At 45.4% G+C, this 16,430-nt stretch overlaps 5 protein-coding genes and 1 pseudogene across 8 annotated transcripts in view; 3 read left to right on the top strand and 3 right to left on the bottom strand.

Annotated features, from left to right (window-relative positions):
• The first annotated feature begins 553 nt into the window (after nucleotides 1-553).
• On the top strand, nucleotides 554-9,485 carry LOC128300801 (uncharacterized). Its single transcript, XM_053036998.1, has 7 exons — nucleotides 554-645; nucleotides 710-858; nucleotides 929-2,742; nucleotides 6,050-6,529; nucleotides 6,772-6,935; nucleotides 7,050-8,208; nucleotides 8,290-9,485. The coding sequence occupies exons 1-7, from the start codon at nucleotides 627-629 to the stop codon at nucleotides 9,059-9,061; spliced, it is 4,557 nt and encodes a 1,518-aa protein (XP_052892958.1). The 5' UTR covers nucleotides 554-626; the 3' UTR covers nucleotides 9,062-9,485.
• LOC128305632 (immunoglobulin-binding protein 1) lies at nucleotides 2,765-4,328 on the bottom strand. Its single transcript, XM_053043184.1, has 3 exons — nucleotides 4,047-4,328; nucleotides 3,772-3,980; nucleotides 2,765-3,666 (listed from the first exon to the last, which is right to left on the bottom strand). Exons 1-3 carry the CDS (start codon nucleotides 4,170-4,172, stop codon nucleotides 2,907-2,909), a joined length of 1,095 nt encoding a protein of 364 aa, XP_052899144.1. The 5' UTR covers nucleotides 4,173-4,328; the 3' UTR covers nucleotides 2,765-2,906.
• On the top strand, nucleotides 4,445-6,569 carry LOC128305631 (zinc finger protein 90-like). Its single transcript, XM_053043183.1, has 2 exons — nucleotides 4,445-4,462; nucleotides 4,522-6,569. The coding sequence occupies exons 1-2, from the start codon at nucleotides 4,450-4,452 to the stop codon at nucleotides 6,531-6,533; spliced, it is 2,025 nt and encodes a 674-aa protein (XP_052899143.1). The 5' UTR covers nucleotides 4,445-4,449; the 3' UTR covers nucleotides 6,534-6,569.
• An 89-nt stretch (nucleotides 9,486-9,574) lies between the features above and the next one.
• On the bottom strand, nucleotides 9,575-10,469 carry LOC128305633 (guanine nucleotide exchange factor MSS4 homolog). The gene is made up of 2 exons (XM_053043185.1): nucleotides 10,162-10,469; nucleotides 9,575-10,098 (listed from the first exon to the last, which is right to left on the bottom strand). The coding sequence occupies exons 1-2, from the start codon at nucleotides 10,351-10,353 to the stop codon at nucleotides 9,853-9,855; spliced, it is 438 nt and encodes a 145-aa protein (XP_052899145.1). The 5' UTR covers nucleotides 10,354-10,469; the 3' UTR covers nucleotides 9,575-9,852.
• LOC128300798 (fatty acid hydroxylase domain-containing protein 2-like) lies at nucleotides 10,414-12,225 on the top strand (annotated as a pseudogene).
• Nucleotides 12,226-14,451: 2,226 nt separating this feature from the next.
• Nucleotides 14,452-16,430, bottom strand: part of LOC128304474 (leupaxin) — a 56,744-nt gene continuing 54,765 nt past the window's right edge. For 3 of the 4 annotated variants that reach the window (XM_053041668.1, XM_053041666.1, XM_053041667.1), the window contains exon 9: nucleotides 14,454-16,076. In XM_053041668.1, coding sequence (XP_052897628.1) covers nucleotides 15,810-16,076 — 267 coding nt within the window. In that variant the 3' untranslated portion in view covers nucleotides 14,454-15,809. Of the gene's footprint in view, nucleotides 16,077-16,430 lie in introns of all 4 variants that reach the window. The other variant, XM_053041665.1, reaches the window with a different exon arrangement.

Genomic DNA, 16,430 nt, shown 5'->3' with positions numbered 1-16,430 from the left:
ATCATGTATAACTATTATGCGTATTCCTTCGTTGACGCGTAATAAACTGCCATGTCCTAGGTATTCTAGACGGTACGATGGGTTATTCCCGCGATTTACGGGAAACCTGTACCCATTCGAATAGTACAGGTACGGAGAGCTGACAAACCTAGATGTACAGGAACACGGTTAGCCCTCGTCCTGTTGAAGATTTTGGTACCCGAATGAGGATTTTTAATCTTTTTCTCTTCTAATTCCTTCTGCCTGACAGTGGTTGAAACAATTCCTCATTTGCTTCTTGGCCTCGTGAAAAACAAAAATGTTAGACGAATCAAGTTCTTTGTAATTGTACTCTCACCGAGGTTAGGGCCGTCAAACTCGTTTTTAATGCACCAAATCCATCCAAAATTCCACAAACGCTCAATAGGACTCATATGCGTCTCATAACTTTCGGTTTTGCTTCAGGGAACTCAACTTCCGACACCACGCTACCGACATGTGTTTGGCTCTACTAACCTCGGTAAAGATGCTGTCCAACCCGCCCAATTCGATGTCAATGATGTAATGACGCAGAAAAGTCAAACGTGCAGAAAGCAGTGACGCCTCGAATCAAAATAAATTGTTTAACCTACAATCGATTCCCCAAAATGTCTGCTGAATGTTCTAGTGAGTTTGGAACTGACTTTTCGACATTTCACGGTACGATTCAGTATTTTTTGTGTCGTTTCAGGTTCAACCAGCAATCCAAAGCTGCTGTTGTACCGCGATCTGTTTTGTCGCATATGTCTGCAGTACAGCAAAGGTGCGTTGATTCCGATCGATGCGGAAATTAAGAAGACTACGCTGCTGGATATGTTTATTCAGCTAACCACTTTCGAGGTAAGTGAAAAGCAGGGCTGGATTTGTACTGTACGATTCATTCTGATTCTCATTTTCTTCTACGATTCAGCATGAAAATAATGATGCATTGCCACGGTTTATGTGCGAACAGTGCGTCAGCAAGTTGACGCTGGCGTATAGCATCCGGGAGGAGTTTATAAGTCAAACGGAGCTGCTGCTGAAGTTGGTCGTGCAGAAGCAACTGATCAAATACTACGAACAGTTCCCACTGGAGCTAAATTTGTCAGCTAATGCGAAGATTAAAGCACCAGCGAAGGAATCACTATCGCCATCGTCAAGCCAAAATTATGCACGAGATGAGTTGAAAGCATGCGAGAAGATGGTTGCGAAGGTGGTAAACCCAAAGCGACGGGGAGTACCGACCACAAATCCGGCCGCACCACAGAAACCCGAACAGATGGTCATCGCAGACGTTGTCAAAGAGGATAACTCAACTGTTACAGTGGACGAAGCAGAAGAAATTCTGCATGATCCGATCACAACACAAGAGGATACTAGTTTTGGCGAATTGCCAAACGATTGGGACTCGTCCAGCACGGGCACGTCGGTCGATGAGGACGACTGGAGCTACAGTCTCAATCCACTTACGCCGCAAAAGCTGGCGGAATTGAAACCGGTACGGTTCCGGCGTAAGTATCCGAGCTCTTTACGCAAACGTCCCAAACCAGACGAAGACAAGCACGGCAAAAAGATTAAACAGAACCAGTTTTCCACAACCACCTGCTACATCTGTGATACGAAACATGATTCGATCGCACTACGTGACGACCACTTTCGGCATCATATCCACATGCTACCGTACGAATGTACGGAATGTATTGCGGATCCACCATTGGATGATGAACCCGAAAAAGAACCGACAGAACAGGAACAACAGACACCTGCCAAGCATATTGTGTTGCGGAGCGTTATCCAGCTGAACACCCACATGATGATGCATACGATGCCGCACAAATGTGACCACTGTTACAGACGGTTTATGTCTACGTATCTGCTCAATCACCATCTGTGGAACTATCACGAGCATTCGAAGGAAGGGCTTACGTGCGAATGGTGCGGCAAGCGGTACTACACGCGACGTCCCTTCCAGGAGCACGTCAGGCGTCACAAACACTCTACGACAGAACGTTTCAAGTGCGACACGTGCGGTCGTACGTTCGGTTCGAATGCGTTGCTCAAGCGTCACTTGACGGTACACACCGGTGAAAGGAACCACAAATGCACCTATTGCCCTCGACGCTTTAGCCGGAGGTGTAATCTACTCGACCACTTGCGACTACACACGGGCGAACGATGTCACAAGTGCGACAAATGTTCACAAACATTCAACAGCAAAGCGTCGCTCGAGAAGCATCATCAAAACTATCACAGTGAGACGGCGTTGTTACCGCCCAAGGGTGATCGTAACATTTACACGCTACAGTCCGATGGATCCAGACTGTATCGCTGCAAAACGGAGGGTTGTGCGTTTACGAGCGTTTCCAGTACGATAATGACGCAGCACCGACAACGCCATAATAAGCCGTTCGTATGTGAAGAGTGCGGTCAGCGGTTTGTGGCACCGAAGTATGTCCGCAAGCACATGAGTGTGATGCATTCGGGGAAACCGAGGAAACCGTACCAAAGGTCCGCTAATACAACAAAGAAGATGAAAGATGAACTCATAGACGAATCCACCGCTGATCTGAGCGTGGACGAAGGTTTGATCCAAGAGGTGAAACTGGAAGAGGAGTTGCAGGTGGAGGATGACACGTGGACGAAGGTGAAGGATAACATCATACGCACCGAGTGGAATGCAGGCGAACTGAATGTCGTGCGGGAGTACGTGGTCGAGTTTGTGGAAGATTCGAAGGAGATTGAAATATAAATTCCCAACGGCTAAACAATAGAATAAGCATATTATATACCTTTGCACCACACACAAACGAGCATGCATTCCGGTGATTCTCCTCTATTCGGTAGCGAGATGGGTTTGCAGACAGTTATAAAACAATAGGGCAAAATTAATAAACAGCTATTCACTATCCTTAGCTACGGTTGTATCGGTTTCCTTCACCCCGACGATGTTCATCCTTGAACTCATCCTTGGCTCGCTGACGCGCCAGATACTCCTCATCATCACGCTCGATCAGTTGCTCCTGTGCCTCATCTTCACGATCTTGTTCGGCCGCATTATCCATGTGCACCTTGTTCATGAGCGAGTTTTTGTTCACTTCCTTCATCTTTTCCGCATCCGGGAAAATACCCTCCGCTACACGTTGCTCGTAAAATTCGGCCACCGTCATCGTCGGCAGGCTCGGGTAGCCCCTACCATAAACGGCTTTCTGCACTGCGTCCCGGGTGATGATGATGGGTTTTAGGGGTTTTACTGGTCGTTTTTTCATGCCAGAACTTAAGGCGCCGTCCTCAAACTCATTATCGCCACTTTGTTTGGCGACAGTAACGTACTGTATCATTTGTTTTTCTCTCGCAATACTTTCCAGCTCGTCTTGCGATTCTACGATGGCCGATTTCAACAGGGATAGAAAGAAATCTCGCTTCGTTTCATCGTCTATTTTTGCCTCGGACTGTTCAACCACGTAACGCAGCTGTTTAACCTTTTCGTCCAGCTCTTTTTTCTCTTGAAATTTGCGTATCTTCTCATTCCTCTGCTGACCCATACGTTGCAGTTCGCGTATCTTATCGCTCGATGCACCAGGTACCAGGGCCAATTCGTTCAGTGCAGCCTCACTGTCCTTATCGGGAGTTTCGTATAATTTGTAATTTTCACACCGTGCTAAAAAATCCCTACAAATGTATTGATCCAGAAAAAGGAAATGGTTAAAACATTGGAAATTGTAGAAATATCACAGTGATATCACAGAAATATCAATATCAAAGTTGGAATCCTACCTAAAGTAAACTTCCGCCACTTCAACAACTTCCGCCCGGTTCACGTTGCACAGCCGCAAGGTCATGCTGCCGAGGAAATACGGCAGCAGAAAGTAGCGCAGATTTTCCGTTGGAACTTCCTCGTACGATTCGTTTGTGCTAAACATTCCGACCAGACTGACGAGCCTGGTGGCATCTTCAAACAGGCCAATCGCTTTCTTTACTGCTAGCTAAAACGATTCAACGAAGTCGTTGGTAATCAAGCCGAACGAGATTTGTTTGAAAGCCTTACTGACCTGAAATTCGTTTGCATTGGTAGGAATGTTCGTGTTTTCATCCAGGCGGTTCATGGCGCTGTATCCTTCGTCAAAAATCTCGGTCAGCTTGCGGTCCAGTGGTATTTCGTTCGTTGCTTCCGACATTATGCTGTTTTGTTGGAAGTGTATTAGCAGCGCTTAGAACAGTTGCTTCGGTTTGGGAACTATTAATTTTCACTATAAACAAGGAACGGAAAAAGTACAACGCCGAACAAACGTAATCGGGAAAATTGTTTTGATAGGTTCTACCAAACCGCACGCACACGCGGTTGCTGCAATATGTTGTGAGAATGTTTTTCGCCCATCTGTCCCTCTGTACATCTTGTGCGTGATTGACAACTCGAAGCGTTCAGTTGATAGTTCGCCTTTGGAAACGATGGAGATGCAGCGCGAGGGTAAATATTGTGTTTGTCCTACTATCTACATCGTTAAACAAACCTGTCTTGATTTTTAGACACAAATCGTACATCTTTTCCCCTGGAATCTTCCTCCACATCGGCACAGAAAGCTGTTTTACGACGGTTCTGCCGGCTGTGCATGCGAGAATTCCCTTTTCTGTTGCCTTTCGATGCGATGCTGAAAGATGTTACGCTGGCCGGAATGCTGGAACGACTGTTAGGTGCATTCAAGCTGAAAGAAACACCATATCTTCCGGACGGAGTCTGTTCACACTGTGTGACCAAGCTGGACTATGCGTATCATATACAGAAAGAGCTTGTTTGTAACGAGCATCGGTTGAGACACTACCATCAGGAGGGCACACTGTTAACGAAGTTGTTTGAATATCAAACACAAATCACTGTCTCGAAAGATAGTTACACGGACCGGATGGTGGCAGAGCACGGAACAAGTTTACTGACGGAAAGAGTCGAAGTTGATCCTAAGGGCGATGCGCCCAACATTTCTGAGGGGGAGGCAGATGCAGCAAGGTTGTACAAAACTTGCCAGCCACCAGCCGAGTGGACTGTTGTAGATTGTGATTGCTCTTCGAAATCAGAACAATCTAGAAAGGACATACCTGCACGCGCTCCAAAGCAAACGCTGCGGAATCGCCACATCCTGCGAAAGACAATTGAAGCGGAAAATCTAACCGGTGTAAAGGAAACAACTATTAATCCCTGTAAATGTTACATATGTGATACTGTGCTGGAAACAGAGGAAGCTTACCGGGACCATCTAGTGAGCCACGTAGATATGCTGCCGCACAGATGTCCACACTGCACGAAGGCCGGTGGATTGGATGATTCAACCGATGCCACGCTGATTACCTCGTTAGCAATGATGGAGCGCCATTATCGAATGCATTCATACCCCCTGAAATGTCCACACTGTCCACAGCGTTTTCGCAAACACACCACAGCATACTCACACATACGCTATCGGCACGAAATGTTCGATAATCCGGAAGGTTACACGTGTGACATATGTGGCGTCACAATGCAATATCGTCCCTCATTTCAGTACCACATGCGTATCCACTATCACGAACAGATGGGAACATTCAAATGTCAGTACTGTGACCGTGTTTTTGGCACTCGGGCCCGCCTAGATCGTCACGAACGGACACACACCGGCGAGCGACCGTTTTCATGTCATCTGTGCCCAAAAACGTTTACCCATTCGGGACAGCTAAAGACACACGTATCGCGACATAATAATGAGCGCGGCCACAAGTGTACTCAGTGTGGAAAAGCGTTCTTTAACAAGGCAATGTTGCGACAGCATCTTGGGTCACATGGAACGGTCGAACAAAGGAAAGTAACCACCTCCGGTGTGGTTAAAATGCGACAACGCCCTTGTTCGTACCCTGGCTGTTCGCACGTGGCACTAACGTATCAGGCATATTACTTGCATCGTCTCCGGCACGAAATGGCCCACCGGTGTGAGGAATGCGGTCGGCGCTTTGCTAGATCTTGTGAGTTGCGACGACATCGGCGTATTTACCATTCGCCGGACAGCCCGTTAAAATGCGAACTCTGTAGCAAATCGTTCATGAGCTCGCAAAGCCACCGGGAGCATATGGATTCGCACGCGAACGTCCGGCGATTCGAGTGCGATGTGTGCGATAAAAAGTTTGTGCGCCGTCGCAATCTGGTTAACCACCGTATGTCGCACACTAACATTCGGCCGTACCGGTGTGAAGACTGTGATAGCGCGACGTTCAAGTACAAGAGCGACTTAAACCGACATCGGAAAGACAAGCATGGACGGCTGGAACAGCCGGCTGGTGGGCCTGTAAACGAACAGATTGTCCTGATGAACGATGATCCCGTAATGGATGGAATGCTTGTAGAAAATGTTCCAGAGGGTATGCTGGTGAATGAGGGCATTGAGCTAGATGGAACGTACGGTGAAGTTATTGAGACGGTGGAAGAATCTATTGTCGTTGAGCAGCCAATAGTTAGCATCGGCATAGATGAGGTCACCAAGGAGGAGTATATTATCGAGTACATTAATCACCAGTGAGGAGACGGTTCTGTATGTTTGTGTAATTTGTCCATGCTATATTTATTAAAACATAAATGTTCTCTTTTGAAATGTTCGTTACATAATTTCAAACCGAACGAAATGCTGGCAACACTGCGTCTCCATGACACTGGAACTGTCAGACCATCAATGGCGTCAACGTCAAGATCGATAGAAGATGCTTGTGTGTCGTAAATGGTGAAAAGTTGTTAAAACGCAGTGTTTTCTACTGATGTGCGTTAAATTACCCTCATCTGCTATTGTTGATCGAAACTTCAATAAATCTTTTGCGCTTACGACGCAAAATGGAACCAGCCAGTGAAGCAAAACAAGGCACCGCACCGAGCGCATCATCTGCCCCGGAGCGCAGTAAACCCGTCGAAGAAAAGCTGCTTGCAGAAGGTAGGACGCGTTTCGTGTTTATGGTCATAGCTTAGCACAAGCAGATTGTAAAACCTTATTCCATTTGTTTACCGTTTGATTCACGTGTGCTTCATCACCGGTTCCAAAACGTAGTGTCATCCGACGACTTTTGCCGAATATGTTTGCTAAAATCCGCGCAGCTAAAACCCTTGATGGAACGTGTGGATGGGGTTATGATACCGGAAATGCTGTACAAGCTGTGTGGTCGCCAGATTGAGGTCCAGGACGGTTACCCGCGCAGCATCTGCCAGCGGTGCTTCTGTAAGCTGGATTGTGCGTTCCGGTTTCTGAACGAGTTTCAAAAGCAGGACGAACGTTTGCGCAGTTTTTACTGGAGCGGTTCCGTATCGGAAAGGTTGGAGGAGTATCAAACGGAAGGTAATGCAACTGTCCGCAAGCGAATGGATGAGCTGACCAAGCGGCACAAGCATCTTTTCTCACAGCCCGTGAAGGAGATGTGCCACAAGGAGACCAACACAGTGAAACCGCGACAGCCCAAAATGGTGGATGCTGGTATGGTTACGGATAAGGAGATGCTTAATCTGCAGTTTGTGAAATCGGAAGAAGAGTCGGACAATGACATGCTGCTGGAACATTACGTTATGGAGGAAGACAACGAGGTGACGTACCTCGACTACAACAGCATGGATAGCGATGGATCAACGCTGAAAGATGAGCAGATGGTGGAGATGAAGATAGATGTGATCCAGTCGGCGGACGAAGCGGAATCGTACAGCGATGAAAAGCCTTCTAGGTCGAAAGATTCCAAAGTCGCACGGAGACAACCGGAACATCAGCGGCGCAAAATGACGCGTGTTAAGTTAGCCCCAATCGATGCGATGGATGATAGCATACAGACCGATACAGATGATCAGACGCAGGACCAGTTGGTATATTACGAGGACAGTGCGACCGAGGTGGAGGAAGAGGAGGAAGCATTCGATCCCCTCCACTGTTACATTTGCGACTCAAAGGAACAGTCGGAAGAGCTGTTAGAGCATCATCTCGATCTGCACAGCACGATGCTACCGTACGACTGTAAGTCATGCGTTGTCCACGATTTGACAGGGCGTACGATCAAAACGGTTTCCTCGCTGCACAACCACTTTCGCTCGCACCTTTACCCATACTGGTGCGACATCTGTGGCAAGCGGTTTCTACGCAAAGCGCAGCTAGCAAAGCACAAGGAAAACCACAGCAACAGTTTGTTCGTGTGTGACGAATGTGGCCGCGGATTTACGCATAAAAAAACGTGGCAAAACCATATGAAGCGCCATAAGGCACTGCGCGCGGAGATGTATAAATGTTCCACGTGCAGCAAAGTGTTTGGCAGCAAGGCCCGCTTGGATCGGCACGTGCGCCTGCATACGGGCGATCGGCCGTATCAGTGTAAGTACTGCAGCAAGCGCTATTACGACCGACACCAACTGCAGTGCCACACGGAAAAGCACTTCCGGGACATGGAATGTTCATGCGAGTACTGTGGCGAAACATTCGGTGGCATTAAGTTGCTAGACGCACACAAGCTGGCGAAGCATTTGACCGGTCAGGAGCGGGAAGATTTTTTGGCTAGCCGTGCGAAACGCGTAAAGCGACCGGCCATCCTGAAGGAGGAGCACCAAACGTGCCCGTACCCGGACTGTAACTACACCGCCAAGACGTACGGTGCGATGTATGTGCACAAGCGCACCAAACATAAGCCAGTGCATCGTTGCGACATGTGCAACAAATCGTTCGCCTTCCTAAACCAGTTCCAGACCCACATGAAGCTGCACACGGGCGAGAAACCGTTTCAGTGCGAAATCTGTGGTCGCAGCTTCCGGCGTGGGTTTAGCTACAAGGAGCATATGGAGATGCACACGTCCGAAGCGAACTACAACTGTCCGACGTGTAACAAAAGCTTCAAGCGGCCCCGATATCTGCAGGCGCACATGCTTACGCACACGGCCGAGCGTAAGTTTTCGTGCGAGATGTGTGGCAACAGCTACAAGACGAATGGGGAGCTGAAGAAGCACAACAAAAACAAGCACGGTCTAGACATTTTGGAGCAGGATGTGGTCATTGAAACTGAGGAACAGGCGTTCATTGTAGAGTACGTGAACTAAGGGTATGAATGTAGAGTGTAAGGGCAACTGTTGCAGAAAAAAAACAAATAGAATCCCCCTCCCCCACGGTTTGTGAGTTGTTGAAGACACAAACTCAAAAACGTTTAGCTTAACACACCACAAAGCGTGGCAAATATTTAGCGGACCATTTGGTTAATTAACGCATGGAATCCATAAAGTCGCGTCAAAAATTGCCGCTATCAATGCTTACTTGACCAGAAGTATAGCATCCGCATTACCTGAATTTGGGGTGATTAAATACCCCTTGCCGGTAACCATAAGCAACGCCGGGGTGTATCGAATTCGGGTATTCGCGGCATTGATCGTGTTAAGAAGATAGACGATAAGCGAAATGCATGGAAAATAAAATATGTTATTTTGATTTTATTACATTTAGATTCAATAAATCGTAACCCATACCCTATTTTTGATGCCATCGCATTCGGATTGTAGATCCTATTTCGGAATCGAGTTTATTGCGAACAAGCACTAAATGTATATTTTTACGATCTTTTCTTCATCTTGTTATTACGGATCGCATCGGAAGTACTCTAATATTCCTATCATTTAGAAATACCGTTCATCAAACTACAGCCATTTCTAAATGCAAAGAACCAAATTTTGCAATAGGACAAAAGTGGGGAGACAATTATATAGTTACAAAATAAGTATCGTGTCGTTTTTTTTTATTTGAGGACTGCTTATCCACAAACAAATGCATCGCTGTGAGGTTAACATATTATGGGACGTCGCCGTCTACACTGGCTTCACAATCACACCCGACCACCACCTCACGCGTGCTGCACACGGGCAAGAGCAATGTAGGATTTCTTCGTCTCCAAATCGTGATATCCAATCGGGCCAAGTTCACAATCCGCACAGGTAAGATATTTACGATTGTTGACCGTGTTGCTGAAGCCAATGTTTTCGAACGTGTACATATTCTCCACCATCCAGAAGTCTTTCAACGTTTCGCTCGTAAACTCGTCCTCCTTGTCCGCGGTTTGGCGTTTTTGTTTGGCCAGCGGGAGTTGGAACTGCAAGAAGGCAGGAAACAGATCAGACAAGGGAAATACACGAGGGAGTAGTAAGCGCCTTACCTCTGTACCGTCGAAATCACTGTTGGCCGGTTTCAGGATTAAGGATCCACAGTGAACACACTTTACGTTTGTTTTGTTTTTTCCATCCTCGCCAATTAGTGCCGAATAGTCGGCCGGTGTCGAATTTTCGCTGGCCATTATGTGTGTTCTTATCGTGCTTGATATCTTTGCATAATAGCTTGACGAAACCATAAGATCCCGAAGCCTCGCACCAAAACAGCACGCAGTTATTCGGCAGGTGGTGGCACACCGATGGTAATATGTGAATGTTTTTTTGAGAAGCAAAACTTGCTGTAAACAGTGTTGCTTTGTTTTTCATCCGTTTCGATCTGTCAAAGTCGGGGTCCGACCGATTTTGTCACCTGTTCTGTCTCATTTAACCGTAGAGTTGTCAACCAAATTTACACACGTAGACTTTTTGTACAATTATATTTTTAATTTTATGTAATGTATTTATGTATAATTTATTTATTTTTCTAGACTTTTTGTTGCTTCAACTGCAAAGTGGAATAGATTTGCCCATCCCTATTGAATTGCATACTATCAAACCCGTGAGAGCGATCGGCAGCGCAAGTGAGATGGATGAAATGGGAAGTCTCCCTCATCTCTCGCTCAAACTTTCCGCCGGCTGCTTCAAAATTTCTATACAAAACCGGCTGTTTTCAGATTTCCAACACCAAGAGAGCATCCAAAACAGGAGCTAACATTTATTCCCCTCCAGCGTGCATATTTTGTCATTTGGGCCATCACTACGCATACCATCAAACCCGTGAGAGCGATCGCTAGTGTAAGTGAGATGAAGTGAGATGAGATGTTGATGGTATGCGTAGTGATGGCCTAGGCCATCTTGATTTCTACTCCATTGTGTAGATTTTCGCACCGACTCTCCGCATCTTTGTTTTTCGGCAAAACGGGTTGCTCTGCATACGAATAACTGCAATAAGTTCTTTTTTCTTCAACCCGCAGTTGTACGCTACGCAAACGTACGCACAATAAGCGTTCCTTGTAGCCTACGAAAAGGCGTATCGCTCACCGTGGATCAAAGCTGGAAAAAGAAGGAGGACTACGCGAAGCTGAAACGTTCTTCCGGACAACTCGGGCCTGTGGTATTGTGCCCACGTCCGCGGCGATCAGGAACAGTGGTGCTTTTCTTTGCTGCATTACGCAAGAAACGATCTGCTGCAGCGAACCAACTGTCGAGACTTTTAGGTGATAACATCCCGCAAGCCGCATGTGAAAGTTCTGTTCCACAGCCAATCAGCAACAGGCCGGCGTTTTTGCGTAGATACAAAACGCAACCCGGTAAAAATGAACCGATAGAATCGAACGATCTGCGGCGGGTGATGAAGACAATCTTGTGCAATCAAACAGTGTATCCCGTTAACGTTTGCTGGCTACTATGGAACAATCCGTGGTTCGGTGCCGGACGTGGGTGTGATCTTGCGCGATCTGGTCGTGTGTGTGTTCTTGGCCGAGATTGGATTTTACGTCGTGCATCGATTCTTGCACCTCAAGCCACGGTACAAACTGGTCCATAAAAAGCACCACGAATGGACGGCACCGTTTGCTTGGACCGCTATGTACTGCCATCCGATCTGGCACATCATCAGCCACATGATCCCGCCGATGATCGGAATACAGCTCATGAAGGCGCACATCTTCACCACTGCCATCTGATTTCCGTTGGTGATCTTTAACACGTTTCGGGATCATTGTGGCTACCATTTGCCGTTCTTTCTCAGCTCCGAGTACCACGATTATCATCACGCAAAGTATGAATCATTAAGCCAAACTGCTGTATGAGGGATATTCTTGCACAGCTTTATAGGAATGTTTGTTGTATGTTTACAGATTTACTGAGTGCTTCGGAACGTTCGGGTATCTCGATTGGTTGCACGGAACGGACACAACGTTCCGGAAGTCAAAGCAGCACCAGTGTCATCGTACACTTTGGGGCATTAAATCGGCCCGAGAGTTGTATCCGGATAGGTAATCCGAAGCCACCTGTTTAACATCCAAAGCTTACGAGTGAGGGTGGTAAGGAATACCTCGTACTAAAACATCCATCGTCCTTTCGTCTTTCTAGCTGTTCTATTAAATTACAAACTCATGTATTCAATAAAACCGTTTGGGAGCTCTTCAACATAGAAACAATTCGGCATTTTATTTGGACCTTTTCTCTACTCATTTGCTAAACATTGATAATAAACTCATTTCCGATTTTATTTCCGATTTTTTGGTGTATACATTGTAATTTTAAACAAGCAGTAAGTATTTAATTTTGATTTATTTTAAACGTTACCACGTAAGTTGACAACCAGCATACCCGAGTATTACATATATTTTGTATGGAGCATGACGTTCCTCTTCTGCTTCTTTTATTATTGTACTTATTTTCGGGACAAATTGAACGGATTTAAAATTTAAAAAGGAATCGTTGGTTTTATCATAACATAAAAAACATAATAAATGAATCAAATGGATTGTGCAAAATATACAAATCAGCTGTTTTCATATTTCTGTGAGAGCGATCACGAGCGCAAGTGAGATGGATGAAATGGGAAGTCTCCCTCATCTCTCGCTCAAACTTTCCGCCGGCTGCTTCGAAATTCCCTACAAAACCGGCTGTTTTCAGATTTCCAACACCAAGAGAGCATGTATTAGCAGGAGGTAACATGTTTGTTCCCATATTTTGTCATTTGGGCCATCACTACGCATACCATCAAACCCGTGAGAGCGATCGCTAGTGTAAGTGAGATGAAGTGAGATGAGTTTGATGGTATGCGTAGTGATGGCCCAAGTGACAAACTATGCACGCTGGAGGGGAACAAATGTTACCTCCTGTTTTGGATGCTCTCTTGGTGTAGGAAATCTGAAAACAGCCCGTTTTATATGGAATTTCGTACCGGTCGACAACGACGGCAAGTTTTTATGGAATTTCGGATACGCAATTTTTTCATCGACTGGTGGAGTTGTCTCGTCAGTTGTCTCTCCAGTTGTTATCTCAGTTGTCCATACACACGCAACACATAGCCACACAAGGGGATCGTACTGTACAACATGAGCAAAATGTGGGTATTGCCCACACACACGCGACACAAAACCACACAAGGCGATCATACCGAAGAGCAAACAGTTCCACTCGCTTGAGTGAAATGAGGATACAGATCACACACCCACGCTACACATAGCCAAACATGGCGATCGAATCGCTCGAATGGTGTGAGCGAGATCAGCTGCCGATGCTAAAGCCGAGCTCACTACCGCGCGAATGAGAGAGGGGATTTTCCCCTTAAAGCGGTGCAGGGTTGGAGTCGTCTGTATTCACAAACCGTACTCGGTGTTGTTTTGGTCGGCAAAAGCTAAGCTATGCTATGATATGCGTTGACAAGTTCGGTAGAGCTATCAAATGACCGTGAAATGTTGTTGCTGGCAAAGATAACTTGCTGAACGAGTCAATTATATGAGATACCAAACGAGCCAAACAACATCACGCTGAACATGTCAATATAGTCCCCAAAAACCCTGCAATAATATCCAACGTAGTGGAAACTCTTCTATCACGCGCAATGATAACACGCGAGAGCGGCTCAGCTATAGGCACGCTGCAGGGACATACATGTTACCTCTTGTTTTGGATGCTCTCTTGGTGTCGGAAATCTGAAAACGGTTGGTTTTGTATGGAATTTCGTAGCAGCCGCTGGAAAGTTTGGGCGAGGATGCCGTTTCATCCACCTTCCTTGCCCTAGCGATCGCTCACGCTGGTTTGATGGTATGCAATGCAATACGGATGGGCAAATTTATGCCACGCCTAGTTTACGCTAGCGATCGCTCTCGCTGGTTTGATGGTATGCAATGCAATACGGATAGGCAAATTTATTCCACGCTGAAGATGTCATCTCTTGAAAAACATGTTCTCTTGGTATCGGAAATCTGAAAACAGCTGATTTGTATGGGATTTCGGATATGCACTGTTTTCATCTACTGGTGGAGATTTAAACGCATGCGCAAGGCACGAAAATAATGTGCGTGGAACGATCGACATGGTGCGGATAGAGTTATTAAAACAGAATGTTCAAAAATAACCGCCTTTATCAAATAATACACCCCCATTATACTTACGTATTGTTTTATCAATAAAAATACTTTCGGATGGTGCTTGTTGCGAAACGAAAATCGCGAATTTAAGAGTCGAAAGACAGTATTTACTGGAGGACTGGTGGGGATACGGCTTTGTGTTTGGCCTTACATTAAGTCGTTGGTTCAAAAAGAAGATATGACTCTTAAAATTCAAACAAATGTATTTTATTGACACTACACATGTGTACGGACTACGAGTTATCTAGCTAACTGATGTTTTGCACTAGGAAGTCTCACATGAAGAAGTACATGCAAGGAAATTTTCGGAACTGACCAGAACTGACCGCCATAGATACACCACATCCACGTATATTGAACAAATAGTTCAATGTTTTATTCACATGTTACAATGATTTTATGGATTTTTTTAGTTCAAACGAATACGTTCTTTCTCTTTTCTACTCAATACACCATCGATCCACTCCCTTCCGAGACCGATGAAAAATGGTTTGAATGGCAAGCGTTTTGCAAGTGTTGTGTATCGCGTGTGTTATCGCTCGCGTCTGCCGCTAAAATGTTGTATCATTAGAACGTTGACTATTTTACTTCTTGGAATTGGCAATGCTAGTTTTGTAACGATAGAAAGAGTTAGGAAACTGTTTCAACAGACAAACTAAGAAACGGCAAATGCGGCCGATACGGGATGTTTTGCAACCGTGGTTAGGAAGGAGGACCTAAAATTACACCCCAAACAGTGTTCCAGGCTTGCTTAGTTTGCTAGCTTTTTAGAAAACCTGTTTTGTTACACTTACGTTATTTTTTGTTGTGTGTGTTGCCGGTTAGGTTTTTCGTTTAAATATTTTAATGTATACGGTACGGGTGTGCCGTTTAAGGGACGAATTGGCATGCACGATTGTACCACCGTACAACAATATTCTATTCGATTTGCAGCCTTGCTTGTTATAATAAAAATAAAGAAACGGAGAACAAACCCGGTTACATATGAATGCATAATTATCATTTTTTGTGGTTAGTTAGTAAACTTCAACACACATATGTTTTTGTTTTATCTTGTTGTGTCAGCTTCATCAATAACAAAACATATCTCAATTCATCTAAAGGTGGGCCACCACCGCACACATTGTTACCGTGAGCCGTGAGTATAAGGGAGTAGTGTCACCATTACGCGCTACTGTTTACCGTATTCTGATTAATATTAATTGACGCCGCACTAAAGCGCTACTGAATCGTTTTTAATTTTTTTTATAGAGAAGTACGCATGTGTTTGTTCCAAACAGCGGGGAAATATGAGTTATAATTTTAAAACAATATAAACAGATTTAACCGAAACTAGCTCCAGCGTTTGAATTTTGTTTTGTTACGTTATAGCAAAATGTGAACGATAGCGATGCCGTGTGAAAGAAGAAAAAAAAACGCACTACTTTCGGAAGACAGTTGAATTGTAAAGACGTAAAATATACGCACAGAAGGGAAGATATTTGTGCACTTGTCCTTGTCATATGGGGGACAGCAGTAGCAACTGCATTCCCCTATTCCAGTACTTAAGCTTAACCGAATAACTTATCGAAACACTGATGACAGTAGGGCTTATCGTTCTGCTCCTTAAAGGTGCCCTTGTTCAGCTGCTTCAGGCAGAAGGCGCACACGAAATGCTCCGGGTGGAATTTCTTAAACATCGCCGTAATGCACCGGCCGGTGATGGGTTTCGAGCAACCGGCACACAGCGATCCCCTTTTAGCGTGATAGTGCGTCTCGCAGTACGGTAAGCCCTCATGGTCGAAGAACGAACCACCGTGGAACGGTTCGCGGCAATCCTGGAAGGGAAATGAAAGGAAGAAAAAACGAATGAATTACAGAGGGTGTTTTGATGAACAGTGTGATGGTAACAGTAAAATAGTAATGCACTAGCAGGTGGACAACAACACTGCAACGGAGCTGGTTCACATGCTTAAACGGAAGTGACAAGTCTCGATCGTTTAAGTTCTGGATGTGTGTTGTGATCTTTTGAAATTCGCTATAACAAACTGGTTGCATTGGAGCTAAAGAAAGTCAAAAAGATCTGCAGAATCGGAGAAGCTGGATACGTGGAGAATTAGAGGATATACGTTGAGAATTACATTGCGCAAAGAGAGACCTCTTTCAATGCGAATAGATAAGCCAAAAATAAT

Source organism: Anopheles moucheti, chromosome 3 (genome assembly GCF_943734755.1).
Source record: "Anopheles moucheti chromosome 3, idAnoMoucSN_F20_07, whole genome shotgun sequence".
Lineage (NCBI taxonomy): Eukaryota > Metazoa > Arthropoda > Insecta > Diptera > Culicidae > Anopheles > Anopheles moucheti.
This window is presented reverse-complemented; position numbering and strand designations above follow the sequence as displayed.

What these genes read in the sequence shown, in the direction of transcription:
- LOC128300801 (XM_053036998.1), top strand. An exon ending in ATCGAGTACATTAATCACCA is followed by an intron (nt 6,530 to 6,771) that starts GTGAGGAGACGG and finishes CTACTGATGTGC; the next exon opens with GTTAAATTACCCTCATCTGC. An exon ending in AGAAAAGCTGCTTGCAGAAG is followed by an intron (nt 6,936 to 7,049) that starts GTAGGACGCGTT and finishes TCCAAAACGTAG; the next exon opens with TGTCATCCGACGACTTTTGC.
- LOC128305632 (XM_053043184.1), bottom strand. Translation starts at nt 4,172, where the DNA reads ATGTCGGAAGCAACGAACGAAATACCACTGGACCGCAAGCTGACCGAG. An exon ending in CCAATGCAAACGAATTTCAG is followed by an intron (nt 3,981 to 4,046) that starts GTCAGTAAGGCT and finishes GAATCGTTTTAG; the next exon opens with CTAGCAGTAAAGAAAGCGAT. An exon ending in GTGGCGGAAGTTTACTTTAG is followed by an intron (nt 3,667 to 3,771) that starts GTAGGATTCCAA and finishes ATACATTTGTAG; the next exon opens with GGATTTTTTAGCACGGTGTG.
- LOC128305633 (XM_053043185.1), bottom strand. Translation starts at nt 10,353, where the DNA reads ATGGTTTCGTCAAGCTATTATGCAAAGATATCAAGCACGATAAGAACA. An exon ending in GTGATTTCGACGGTACAGAG is followed by an intron (nt 10,099 to 10,161) that starts GTAAGGCGCTTA and finishes GCCTTCTTGCAG; the next exon opens with TTCCAACTCCCGCTGGCCAA.